This window comes from Caretta caretta, chromosome 2, assembly GCF_965140235.1.
Source record: "Caretta caretta isolate rCarCar2 chromosome 2, rCarCar1.hap1, whole genome shotgun sequence".
Taxonomy (NCBI): Eukaryota; Metazoa; Chordata; order Testudines; family Cheloniidae; genus Caretta; species Caretta caretta.
The window spans coordinates 270230429-270243012 of NC_134207.1; the positions used below are offsets into that span (position 1 = coordinate 270230429).

At 61.3% G+C, this 12584-nt stretch overlaps 1 protein-coding gene across 3 annotated transcripts; it reads left to right on the forward strand.

Annotated features, from left to right (window-relative positions):
• Window positions 1–591: 591 nt before the first annotated feature.
• Window positions 592–11882, forward strand: LOC125633014 (transmembrane protein 176B). Of its 3 annotated transcripts, none has more exons than XM_048842121.2 (7): window positions 592–616; window positions 6152–6367; window positions 7725–7835; window positions 8392–8448; window positions 9699–9896; window positions 10651–10761; window positions 11573–11882. In XM_048842121.2, the coding sequence occupies exons 2-7, from the start codon at window positions 6164–6166 to the stop codon at window positions 11669–11671; spliced, it is 780 nt and encodes a 259-aa protein (XP_048698078.1). In that variant the 5' UTR covers window positions 592–616; window positions 6152–6163; the 3' UTR covers window positions 11672–11882. The 3 variants fall into 3 exon arrangements, with proteins under 3 accessions (XP_048698078.1, XP_048698083.1, XP_048698079.1); XM_048842126.2 differs by lacking the exon at window positions 592–616 and adding an exon at window positions 641–733; XM_048842122.2 differs by lacking the exon at window positions 592–616 and adding an exon at window positions 3796–4152.
• Window positions 11883–12584: the final 702 nt, after the last annotated feature.

Below are 12584 nucleotides of genomic sequence, written 5' to 3' on the forward strand. Positions count from 1 at the left end.
ACCCCCATTGGTGGAGTGACTCAAAACGAAGTTTTGACACTAGGCCAGAAATTCCGTCCGAGTGGAAGTCAGCTCCAACAGAATAAACATCTGCTCAAAAAATTAGAATTAAAAATTCAGGGAATTCAGGGAATCCCAGCAGGAAATAAGAGAACTTGGGACACTGCTCAGAGACGCCGTGCATTCAGGCACCGAGGTGCTCGGGGGTTCTTTGTTTCTATGGGGATACAGGTAAAATGTTTCACTGAATGAAATCTCAGGGATTATCTGCACTGGCTCAGGGGCGTGTTAAACCCCGCCCCTGGTCTGAACCCCGCCCAGACTTTCCCGTTAGCCCCGCCCCTAACCCTGCCTCCAGCTGCTGGACCCCCCCGTCCATGTCCGCCCCCGCTCAGACCCGCCCCCCGGCTCCGATTCGCCCCGGCGCCGAGAGCCGCCCGCAGACGCCGACGGGGGAGACGGGCAGGGGCGTCAGCGGGCGAACCGCGCATGCTCCGTGCCGCGCATTCCGAGGCAGGGAGGAGCGCGGCGCTGCGCACTCAGCTGTCGCGGGGCGGCCGGCGGGGAGTGCGGGGCTGTCGCGGGGCGGCCGGCGGGGAGTGCGGGGCTGACGGCGGTGAGTGCGGGGCTGTCGCGGGGCGGCCGGCGGGGAGTGCGGGGCTGTCGCGGAGCGGCCGGCGGGGAGTGCGGGGCTGTCGCGGAGCGGCCGGCGGGGAGTGCGGGGCTGACGGCGGTGAGTGCGGGGCGGCTGGCGGGGAGTGCGGGGCCGTCGCGGGGCGGCCGGCGGGGAGTGCGGGGCGGCCGGCGGGAAGTGCGGGGCCGTCGCGGGGCGGCCGGCGGGGAGTGCGGGGCTGCCGGCGGGGAGTGCGGGGCCGTCGCGGGGCGGCCGGCGGGGAGTGCGGGGCCGTCGCGGGGCTGCCGGCGGGGAGTGCGGGGCCGTCGCGGGGCGGCCGGCGGGGAGTGCGGGGCCGTCGCGGGGCTGCCGGCGGGGAGTGCGGGGCCGTCGCGGGGCTGCCGGCGGGGAGTGCGGGGCCGTCGCGGGGCTGCCGGCGGGGAGTGCGGGGCCGTCGCGGGGCTGCCGGCGGGGAGTGCGGGGCCGTCGCGGGGCGGCCGGCGGGGAGTGCGGGGCCGTCGCGGGGCCGGGCCGTGCTTGGCTTTTCAGCCGCTGGCTTGGACTCCGCTTTGGGGGAATCTGCTGCGGGGGGGGGCTGCGACCTCCAGCCGCTCCCTGCCCTCCCCAGGCGGCCCCCCACCTCTGACCCGCGGGGGCAGCGCCCCCCAAAGCCCTGGTGCTGGTCCGGGCCCCTCCACACCCTCCTCTCCCGCTGCGAGCTGGGGGCCCGTCGGCCTTGGGGGCCCCCCCGTCTGTCTGCGCCCCTGTCTCAGCCTGGCCGTTCCGGGGGGCAGGGACCTGCCCGGCTCCGGCCGCTGCTGAGAGCGGGGAACAGCCCGTCGGGGGATGGAACGTGACCCCGGCTGGCACGGCCCCGGGCAGACCTGCTGGGGCCGGGCTGCACCCTGCTGACCCCCCCCCCCCCCGGGGCGCTGGCAGGGCTCGGCTCTAGACGCTGGCCTCGGGAGGGGGGCGGCAGTGGGGGGGGGCAGGGCTCGGCTCGGCTCTAGGCGCTGGCCTCGGGGGGGGGGGGCAGGGCTCGGCTCGGCTCTAGGCGCTGGCCTCGGGGGGGGGGCAGGGCTCGGCTCGGCTCTAGGCGCTGGCCTCGGGGGGGGGGGCAGGGCTCGGCTCTAGGCGCTGGCCTCGGGGGGGGGGGGGGCAGGGCTCGGCTCGGCTCTAGGCGCTGGCCTCGGGGGGGGGCAGGGCTCGGCTCTAGGCGCTGGCCTCGGGGAGGGGGATGGCGGGGGGGGCAGGGCTCGGCTCTAGGCGCTGGCCTCGGGGGGGGGGCAGGGCTCGGCTCGGCTCTAGGCGCTGCCCTCGGGGGGGGGAGGGCTCGGCTCTAGGCGCTGGCCTCGGGGAGGGGGATGGCGGGGGGGGCAGGGCTCGGCTCTAGGCGCTGGCCTCGGGGGGGGGGGGCAGGGCTCGGCTCGGCTCTAGGCGCTGCCCTCGGGGGGGGGGCAGGGCTCGGCTCTAGGCGCTGGCCTTGGGGAGGGGGATGGCGGGGGGGGCAGGGCTCGGCTCTAGGCGCTGGCCTCGGCGGGGGGGGGGGATTGCCAGAGGGAGGAGCGGGACTGGACGAGAAGCTCCAGGAGGCCTCTGGGGCTTTCCCACCGCAGAGCTCTGTTCTGCTTCCGGCTCTTGCACAGCGCCCGAGCCCTGCTTGCCTGAAGGCTGGGCCATGCGAGCTGAGCAGTACGTCTGGCGGGGACAGGCTCGGTGCCACTGAACTCCAGGGACCCAGCCCTGCAATTGGATGCGTGTGGGTGGATCAGGAAGCAAACCCGGAGTATCCGGCTGGGACTGTGCCATGTCCATTTCTAAAGAGCAGCCTGCAGGATGTGGGGCTGGGGAAAAGATCCTTGCATGCAGGAGACCTGACATTGCCAGGAGCTGTACGGCTGCCTTTTGAGAGGGACACGGGCCCAGCGAGTTGAAACGTGTTAACAATGAGGACCCACTAACGGCTTTTGGCTATTTCCATGTTAAAATGCGCGGCCGAGCTGTCCTGTTGGCATTCTGCGTGGAATGGCTCTTCTGAAAAATCTTGCTAGAGAATGTAGGGTGACCAGACAGCAAATATGGAAGATCAGGAAAGGGGATTGGGGGGTAATAGGAGCCTATATAAGAAAAAGACCCCAAAATCGGGATTGTCCCTATAAAATCGGGACATCTGGTCACCCTAATAGAATGAGAGTAAAGCTCTCTGCATGTGTAAATGGCTGAGTGGGTGAAGTAACTGTGGGTAGGCAGCTGATGTGCAGAGACCGCCCAGCACTGGCTCGTTAAGAACATGAGAGTGGCCAGACTGGGTCAGACCAAAGGTCCACCTAGGCCAGTCTCCTGTGACAAGTGCCAGGTGCTTACAGAGGGAGTGAACAGAACAGGGCAATTAGTGAGTGATCCATCCCCTATCATTCACTCCCAGCGTCCGGCACTCAGAGGTTTGGGGACACCCAAAGCATTGGGGTTGCATCCTTGACTATCTTGGCTATAGCCATTGATGGCCCATTCAAATGTCAAAGTATAATTAGGCAGGCCAAAAAGGAATTTGAAGAGCAACGAGCAAAAGACTCAAAAACTAACGACAATTTTTGTAAGTACATGAGAAGCAGGAAGCCTGCTAAACAATCCGGGGCCCAGTGGACGATCCAAGTGCTAAAGCAGCACTCAGGGAAGACAGGGCCGTTGGGGAGAAACTAAATGGATTTTTTGTGTCAGTCTTCACTGCAGAGGATGTGAGGAAGGTTCCTACACTTAAGCCATTCTTTTCAGGTGTCCAGTCTGAGGAACTGTCCCAGATTAAGGTGTCATCAGAGGAGGTTTTGGAGCAAATGGATAAACTAAACAGCAATAAGTCACCAGGACCAGACGGGATTCACCCAAGAGTACTGAAGGAACTCAAATGTGAAATTCCAGAACTACAAACTGTGGTTTCAGAGGGGTAGCCGTGTTAGTCTGTATCAGCAAAAACAAGGAGGAGTCCTTATCGGCTATTATCAGCAGGAGGATAAACCTATCGTTGAATTGAGCCTCAGTGCAAGATGATGGGAGGAGAGCTCATGTGAAACTGATCTTTGAAAAGGGCTCCAGAGGCGACCCCGGCAATTACAGGTCGGTCAGCATGACTTCAGTACCGGGCAAACTAGTTGAAACTCTCGTAAAGAACAGAATTGTCAGAAGCAGAGACTAACAAGATTTGTTGGGGCAGAGTTAACACGGCTTTTGTCAAGGGAAATCATGCCTCAGCAATCTACTAGAATTCTTTGAAGGGTCAACAAGCATGTGGCCTTTGGTGATGCAGTAATATAGTGTACTTGGACTATAGACTCCACGTAGACTGTCTGTCTCCTGAATCTCCGCTGGAAACGTTACTCAAAGGGGGGCGGAACTATAAGCCAGGGGGGCAGATACACCAAAGCTTTCTTCCCTTTCTCTCTGCCCGTGGGCATTCATGACACTTGGAGAACGAAGGAAGCAGCGTTGGAGTGGGGGAGGGATCCTGACTGAAAGAAGTTCACCCGCAGAACTGCCAAAACGTGGTGAGAGCAACTTGGCTTCAAAGTACCCTGGTTGGCTAAGTTAGGCAGGAGCTGCATTTCACTTTTCTTTTCCTTGTAACTGGTTCTGCCTTTTATGCCTCCTTACTTGTACTCACGTAAAATCTCTCTCTGTCGTTAATAAACTTGTTTATTGTTTTATCTAATCCTGTCTTTGAAGTGCAGTGTTTGGGAAGCTCCATGTGGGACAGTAAGAATGTGCTTCTCTGTGGCGGTTCAGTGATGAGACAGAACACAGCTTTATGCAAGCAAACAGGCTGGTCAGCTGAGATGGGCCGTTCTGCCCCCCCGCCTTCCACCTTCTCCTTTTATTATATTTCTCCCCCTAAGCATTACACACTGCTACACAAAGGAATGTATGAGGTTAATTCATATACTTAGTTACCATCCCCTATCTACTACAATCCTGGTTCTCAGGCCTTGAGCCCAGGCTAAGAAAGCCTCCCACAGTTGCTGTCCAAACAATCAAGTTCTCATGGTTCATATCTAGCCCTTGTCCTTGGATAGAGCAATGTGTGCATTGCTTCTACGAAACAGTCAGGGTGTGCCCCGCCTGCTTCCAGGTGGAATAGCTAAACATTAACCCTTCACTTCTCGTTTTTATGAATTAAATGACACACTTTATATCAGCGTTATTGTCCCGGAAATAGCTGGCCTCTACGAGACCTGCATTTCTGGGGGGAAATCTGGGACTGGGAGTGTGATGGGGTCACCCTGCAATAGAAAAGCCAGCGTGAGCCAGACCTCGCTGGGAGTGACTTACCTGCTGGAGGCTGTGGGTGAGCAGACCAGGCAGGTGGCTACAGCAGTGAAAAAGGCACCCCAGGCTAGAGGGCAGGGGACACAATTACTCATGGGTCTGGATCTTGCCCTGGCAATGTCACAGTTACATACTAGAGTTAAGGAGGACTTGTGGCATCTTAGAGACGAACACATTTATTTGAGCATGAGCTTTCGTGAGCTACAGCTCACTACATCGGATGCATGCCGTGGATGAAGTGAGCTGTAGCTCACGAAAGCTTATGCTCAAATAAATGTGTTAGTCTCTAAGGTGCCACAAGGCCTCCTGTTCTTTTTGCGAATACAGACTGACACGGCTGCTACTCTGAAACCTCTCCTACTAGAGTTAGTAGTTCTGCAACTTCACATTTGAGTGCCTTCCGAACTCTTGAGTGAATCCCATCTGGTCTGGTCCCTGTTTCCTTGTGCTCCCCGTCCATTTCTTGTCTTATACTTAGGTTGTCAGCAGGGACGTTCTTTGTTCAGTGTTTGTACAGCACCTTACACACTGGGGTCCTGGCACATCGAGTGTCCACAGGATACATACCAAATCACTAATAATATCTTGGTCATTTTTAAGTGTGATTAGAAATTTGCTGGCATAATGGAAAGAAAATAAGATAGTGCTGGGAGGGGGAGGATGAAAGGAAATAGTTTTTCACACCACACAAGCTAGCCTGTGGAACTCAATGCCACATGATCTAACTGAGGCCGAATTTAGCATGATTCAGAATAGACTGGCCGTATTTATGGATAATGAGAACATCCAGAGTTAGTGTGGTGAGGATTAGTGCGGGAAGGGCTATGAACCCGCCTGTTTCAGGGCATAAATTGACCCCTAAGAATGGGGGAAAGGAAGGAGCTGACCCTGTGAGGTGATCCTGTCTCAGGTTATCCCGTCACTGCCCACTGCAGGGGTTGCAGCCCCTTCCCTGCCACTACTGGAGATGGGCCCAGAGCTGATCCTGTCTGGTAAGCCCTATGACATCCAGCAACCGTTGGACCATTCCAGGCCTCTTTGAAAAGGGGTCTTAGAAACGGCCCCTTCCCAGGCGGCCAGGAGGTGTTGGCATCGCTGTGCCCAGTGCTCAGTGGGGCAGAGTGGTCTGGGGCTGTGCTAGGGGAACCTCCTGTTGGCGCGGGGGCTGCGCAGGTCAGGCACGCGGGTTGGGCGCTGCTCTCACTCCCCTCCCTGTTTCAGAGCGGGCTCAGGATGCCGACCAGCGTGGTGAAGGTGAATGACATGGAGGTTTCCACTGAGGGCTCGGACAAGACCGTCATCAACATCACCGTCAACCAGGAGTCGTGCCTGGCCTTCCTGGTCAGGTCCATGCTCCAGAGAAGGGCCAAGCCTTGGGCACCCACCAGCCAGGGCCTTGCCAAGGGCCGCTACCGCGGGGAGCAGAAAGTGCTTGGGGTAAGTGCCAACGTGGCAGGACGGGGCTGAGATCAGGGCGCCGCAGGGACACGCAGATGTGTAGTGGGGAGAGCCCAGTGAGCAGGAGCACGTCTAGAGCAGGAGTGCGGCTTACAATCTGTTTGTAAGACCTCGAGGAAAATAGGGTCTAAGGAACAGCCAGCCTGGGTTTGTCATGGATAAATTATCCCAAATCAGCCGAATTTCCTTCTGGGACGGGGTTCCTGGGTGGGGGAAGCAGTAGACGTGATAGATCTTGATTTTGCAAGACTTTGACTCTGTCTCACATGATGCCCTCATAAGCGAACTAGGGAGATGTTGAGATGAAATTACCATCAGGGGGTTGAAAGACTGAGAGCGTAGCTGTCGGTGGCTCTCTGTGAAACTGGGAGGGCACATGCAGTGGGGTCCCGCTGGGGCAGTCCTGGGGCGGGTACGAGTCAATAGTCTCATTAATAACGTGGAAAGTATTTACTTACCATGGATGACCCCAAGCTGGCAGGGGCTGCAGGCACTTTAGAGGACAGGATGAGACTTCCAGACGACCTTGACAAATTGGAGAACTGGTCTGAATTCAAACCGATGAAATTCAATAAGGGCAAGTGCGAAGAACTTCACATGGGAGGGAAAAAACAACTGCCCAGGCACAAAATGGGGAACACCTGGCTGGGGGGAGTTGGCGGCTAGAGAGGATCACAAAGTGAATATCCTCGAGAACATGATTCCGGGGTGGAAATGGCTAACCTCCTTCTAGGGCGTATTAACGGGAGTGTCGTATGTAAGACACGGGAAGTCACTGTCCTGCTGTGTTCAGCACTGGTGAGGCCTCAGCTGGAGTTCTGGGCGCTGCACTTCAGGAAAGATGTGGCCAAATTGGAGAGAGTCCAGAGAAGAGCAACAAAAACGATCAAAGGTCTAGAAAACTGGGTCTGTTTAGTCTTGAGAAAAGAAGATAAAGACGGGAGCCTTTAAATATGTGCTGGGTAGTTGGGGGTTGGAGTTAGGGTTAGAAAGAGGACAGGGATCAGTTGTTCTCCATGGCCACTGAAGGTCAGACTAGGAGCAATGGGTCCATCTGCAGCAAGGGGGAGTTGGGCTCCATGCTGGCGAATTGTTCTAGCTCTCAGGGGAGCTCGGCTCTGGACCAGGCACCCAAGGGAGGATGTGGGATCCCCGTCACTGGAGGTGTTCAAGAGCAGGCTGGACAAACCCCTGTCAGGGCTGGGCTGGGCTTACTTGGTCCTGCCTCCATGAGAACTGTTTCCAGCTGTGGGTGGGAGGGGAGATGGGCAACGGGGGGGATAGGCAAGGCAGGCTGCTGTGTCCATCTGCTGAATCCTGTGGGCTGATCTTGCAGGCCTGCCAGGTGCTGCTCGGGATCGTGTGCGGGGCCATTGGCGTGATGCTCTGCTTTGCGCCGCACATAGAGGAGATCTCGTCGGGATCCCCGTTCTGGACAGGCGCTCTGGTGAGTCGCACGCAGCCCTACCACCCAGAGCAGCAGCTTGGCTCAGTCACTGGCTCCCCCGCTCCAGACACCACTCGGGCCTGTCCCTGGCAAACGAAGAGCCCGTGGGGCGGGATTTCTGCAGCTGCTCCTCGGCCCAAAGCAGGACCTCTCTCCCCGGGCGTGAGCTCTCGGGCTGGGATTCGGGGGGGACGGGGGGGGTCTCTCTGTAATGCCCAAAGCGGCTGCAGTTCTCAGGCTCCAGTGGCTGTTGGGGCTCGTTAGAGGGACGTGGCTCGTCAGCGAGTGACCTGTTTTCCGGTCCCCTCTGGCATGGGCCAGTCCGCTGTCTGTCCTGATCCCCACCACACTGTGCTCCCGTGGGCCCCAGGGACAGTCGGCCGGCACGCGCCTTCAGCCCTGGCCCAGGCAGTCCCAGAGGAAGCCCCAGAGCTACTGTCTGCACAGCGACCCCCTGCACCTTTGCTGGGCACCTTCGGGTGGGTGCTGGGGGTGAGGTCTTGCTCCTGGCAATGCCCCAGCCCACACGGCGCTCACCCTGGTTTCCCTTCCACAGTTCATCATCTCCGGAGTCTTTTGCATTGTGAGCGAAAAGCGTGGCACTGGCTGCTGGGTGAGTGCGTGCCCAGGGCGCTGGGCACCGGCTGCTGGCTCCAGGGGGCTCTGCTTTGTACTGAAGGGAAGTGCCCTGGGTGTGGGTCCCAACGACCGGCTACTCCCAGCCTGCCCCCTTTTCCCCAGGGGGGCAGCCGCGCTGTCTGCACCCCGACGCCCGGATGGGGGGGAGCATTCCGGACTGGTGGTGCCACTTCCGGAAGGATGGTGGCAAGTGGGAAAGGGTCAGAAAGGAGCCACAGGGACGAGCCGAGGGCTGGGAAATCTGCCTCCCGTGAGGGGCTGCCAGAGCTCGCTGGGTTAGTGTCTCCAGGGGAGGGGTCGGCGGTGCCGTGCGTGCCGTCTGCAGGTGCCCGGAGCCCGGTCTGTGCAGGGGAGGGGTCGGCGGTGCCGTGCGTGCCGTCTGCAGGTGCCCGGAGCCCGGTCCGTGCAGGGGAGGGGTCGGCGGTGCCGTGAGCGCCGTCTGCAGGTGCCCGGAGCCCGGTCCGTGCAGGGGAGGGGTCGGCGGTGCCGTGAGCGCCGTCTGCAGGTGCCCGGAGCCCGGTCCGTGCAGGGGAGGGGTCGGCGGTGCCGTGAGCGCCGTCTGCAGGTGCCCGGAGCCCGGTCCGTGCAGGGGAGGGGTCGGCGGTGCCGTGAGCGCCGTCTGCAGGTGCCCGGAGCCCGGTCTGTGCAGGGGAGGGGTCGGCGGTGCCGTGAGCGCCGTCTGCAGGTGCCCGGAGCCCGGTCTGTGCAGGGGAGGGGGCTCTGTGGCAGACGGCCCTTGGCTCCAACAGGCAGGGACCGGACAAGAGCCGCTGGCTGGAGCGGAACCGGACCCGTCCCGGCTGATAATAAGGAGCCAGTGAATCCAGGCCACGCGTGTCTCTAACAGCCCCACTCTAGCTCATCGGGCCCAGGGTGCCAGCGGGGTGGGCAGAACGGTCCTGGTGCCGGGAATCTATGAAATCCCTTCTACTGTGTGTCAGGCGGCCAGTCTTACTGCCCTAATGTCCCCACCCTCTTCTTGCATTTCTGTACACCTACCCCCCGGAGGCTCCGGTGGCCCCCCCATGTGCCATGCTCCCTCATTAGCGCCCCACCTGCCGGTGGGTGGGGCTGGGCAGCCCCCTTCCCTGCAGTGTCCCCTCCGTCCCTGCAGCCGCAGGCCGTGTGCCCCTGCCGAGCCCTGGGGCTGGACCATGGTCCTGCGCGGGCGGGGCGGGGAAGCCGGTGCATCTGTGCCTCACCCGGTGGGTCCCCTCCCCGCAGGTCTGGCTAGCCTTGCTGTTCACCCTGGCCAGCGTTGTCTCGGCGACCGTGGCTGTGATCATCGGGGCGCGGGATATGACCTGGTCTTTCACCTTCACCGAAGGCTCTTACCTGTGTGGCCCGGCCTCACCGTCGCCCACGGGCTCCGAAGATTTCTGGAGACCGCAGGACTGCAGGTTCAAGTTCAGGAGGCTTGAGGTGAGCAGCCCCCCTGGTGTGGTCACCACAGTGTCCCAGGCCCCCCACGCTGCAGCAACGGGCCCCCTCTCTGCAGGCACCAGCGTGGAGCTGGGTGGTCCCTCGCCCCGGCCGGCAGAGGTGCGCACATGGTGCCCCGCCCGGTAGGAGACCCCGCCCTCCGCAGCTCTGCAGGGGCTGTGACCTGCCGGTTGGCCAACGGTCACTTCCAGGGGTGCTATTTCCTGCCCCAGAGATCCTGTGCAGAGGAGGCTCAGTCCGGCTGGATGTCTGGGTCACTGAGAGACAGAGTTTACCCGACGTGCACCTCCTCCTGCAGGAGTGGGAGGCAGCTGTGCTGTAGTGATCCGAGCCCCAGGACTCCTGGGTTCTATCCTGACTCTGCCACCAGCTGCCATGTGACCTTGGGGCTGGGTCCCTCCTCCTGATCGCGGTGTCCCTTGGGGAAGTGCTGGGCGAGCCTTGGCTGGAAGGATCTGACTCACAGGCTCCGTACTGCCCCCTGGGGGCAGCCCCCAGGATGGCCTCCGAGGGGCTTGCCCCCCAGCAAGGAGCATGATCATCAGAATGAGGCCCATGGGTCTGAAATGAGGGACCAGGCCCCAGACAGAGCTCCCAGACAGAGCTGTGCGGGCTGCTCCGGCCGATCCAGCTGCTGTCCGAGCACGGAGCCCTGGGAGCTGGGTGGCTCCTGGCCCCGGGCAGGGTGGGGCCCCGTGACCGTGGTGCTGCCTGTCCCCTCCGCTGTTCCCAGAACCTGTTCCGGGGCGTGCGGCTGCTCCTGCTGCTGACCATGGCCACCGGCCTCTGCATCACCCTCTACTCCTTCCTCTACGGCTGCTGGGCCCTGTGCTGCAGGAAGCAGGTAACGGGGGAGCGGGATCATCTCTAGGGCAGGCTGGCTGGGCCCCAGGGCAGCCCCGGCTGAACTCCCAGGAGCGGGGGACCCTGGGCCAGGGGCTTCCTTCTGCCTCCCCAGGACTGGCATGAGGGTTGGTGGGTCAGTGATATGGGGAGACGCACCCTAGTGCTGTATGGGGGTGGCAGAGGAGGAGACGTCCCAGCAGGGCTCCTGGATAGCTGAGATGACCCCTCCCTGGGCTTCTGTGGAGATCCAGGGGACCCCCCCTTGGGGGTCCCCACAGCATGGGGCACGAGTCGGGGAGCAGTGGGCCCGTTGCCCCATCAGTGCCAGCTCCTGAAAGCTGCAGTGTAACCTGACCTGCCCTGCTCTGGGTGGAGCGGAAGGAGCCGTCTGATTGGCTGGCAGAGCCTACCTCACCTGGGGTTGTAGGGTAGCCCCCATCCCATTAGCATCACAAGGCTACTTGTGATAACGGAAGGGGCAGGCAGTCCTGGGGACCCCTTCCTGCTTCTCCCGCCGGCCCTGCATGTCAGGCCAGCCCCTGGGGCTCGCGCTCTGAGCCCCCGAGCTCAGAGACCCTCAGTGCCCCGGGAATCTTGCGGGGGCAGAGCAAGAAGGGGTCAGGACCCATCTGCTCACTGGCTTCTCCTCAGCAGAGGGGTCCAGGCCGCGGCAGGACTCTCCTCTCTGCCCGGGGGCAGCAGCTTGCCCAGGCGGTGTGCGCTGGGGCAGTGCGGAGCTACGGGCGCCGTTGCCCTCAGCTGGCTGCGCTATTCGGCGCAGGAGCCCTAAACCTCTGCCCTGCTTTCAGGACTGGGCCGAGGCCACGGGGGGCAAGGAGCCGCTCCTGTCCTCTGACTCCATCCTCCCGCCGGACAAGGAGAAAGCCCAGGTTGTCCAGGATATCTGAGCACCGGGCCAGGCTCCAGCTTCGCTCTGCCGGGTAACTGCTCTGCACAGCCTGCATCCCTCCCACACCGCCCCGCTTCCCTGTCCTGGCTCTGGAGCTGGGGCATCCCACTGATCCCTCTCCTGTACCAACTGTACTAGGGCGAGGGTCTTCCCAGGCCCTGCTCTGACTAGGGCAGCCAGCTGCTTGGAAATAAACGGTCTCTTATGAATGTCTGTCTTTGCTGGTCCCACTGGATCGCTGGCGCTTGCAGGGAGCGAGCTGTGTGTGAATGGGAGCCCTCCACCCCATACACCGGCTGCACAGCGCCTCCCGCCTTCGCAGCGGGGGAGGAAACGAATGCCAAACGGGCCACATGGAGTGACTGATGACGCTGCAAATAGAGGAATAGAACCCAGGAGTCCTGGCTCCCAGTCCCCCCCACCCCCCTGCTCTAACCATTAAACCCCATTCCCCTCCCAGAGCCATAATAGAACCCAGGAGTCCTGGCTCCTGTTCCCCACTCCCTTCCCAGAAAAATACACCCATGATACGTGCTGATGCTACTAGAGGGCTCTCGCCGGCCGGCTTACATCAAGGGGGGTTGAAAGGCAGAGAGGGAGAAGGGCTCTGAGCCCCCCTGCTGGGGGGCACAAGCTGAGCCTGGACTGAGGGGGTTGGAAGGGGTCCCCAGTGGGCAGCTCCTGTCAGCGCTTGCCCGGGGCCGGGTTCCAGGCGCTGTCCTGGGATGATGTGTGAAGGATACAGGGAAAGCAAGATGGCTCTGGAGATCAAACGAGGCGAGCGGCGTGCAGCCGAGAAGTGGCTTGGCTGGGGTGCAGGGAATGTTCCCAAGGGATCAGGTCCATGTCACTGCAAACCGCAGAAAGGACTGAACCCCCTGTGCCAGGCCGGCTTGGGAGCGTGCCATGAG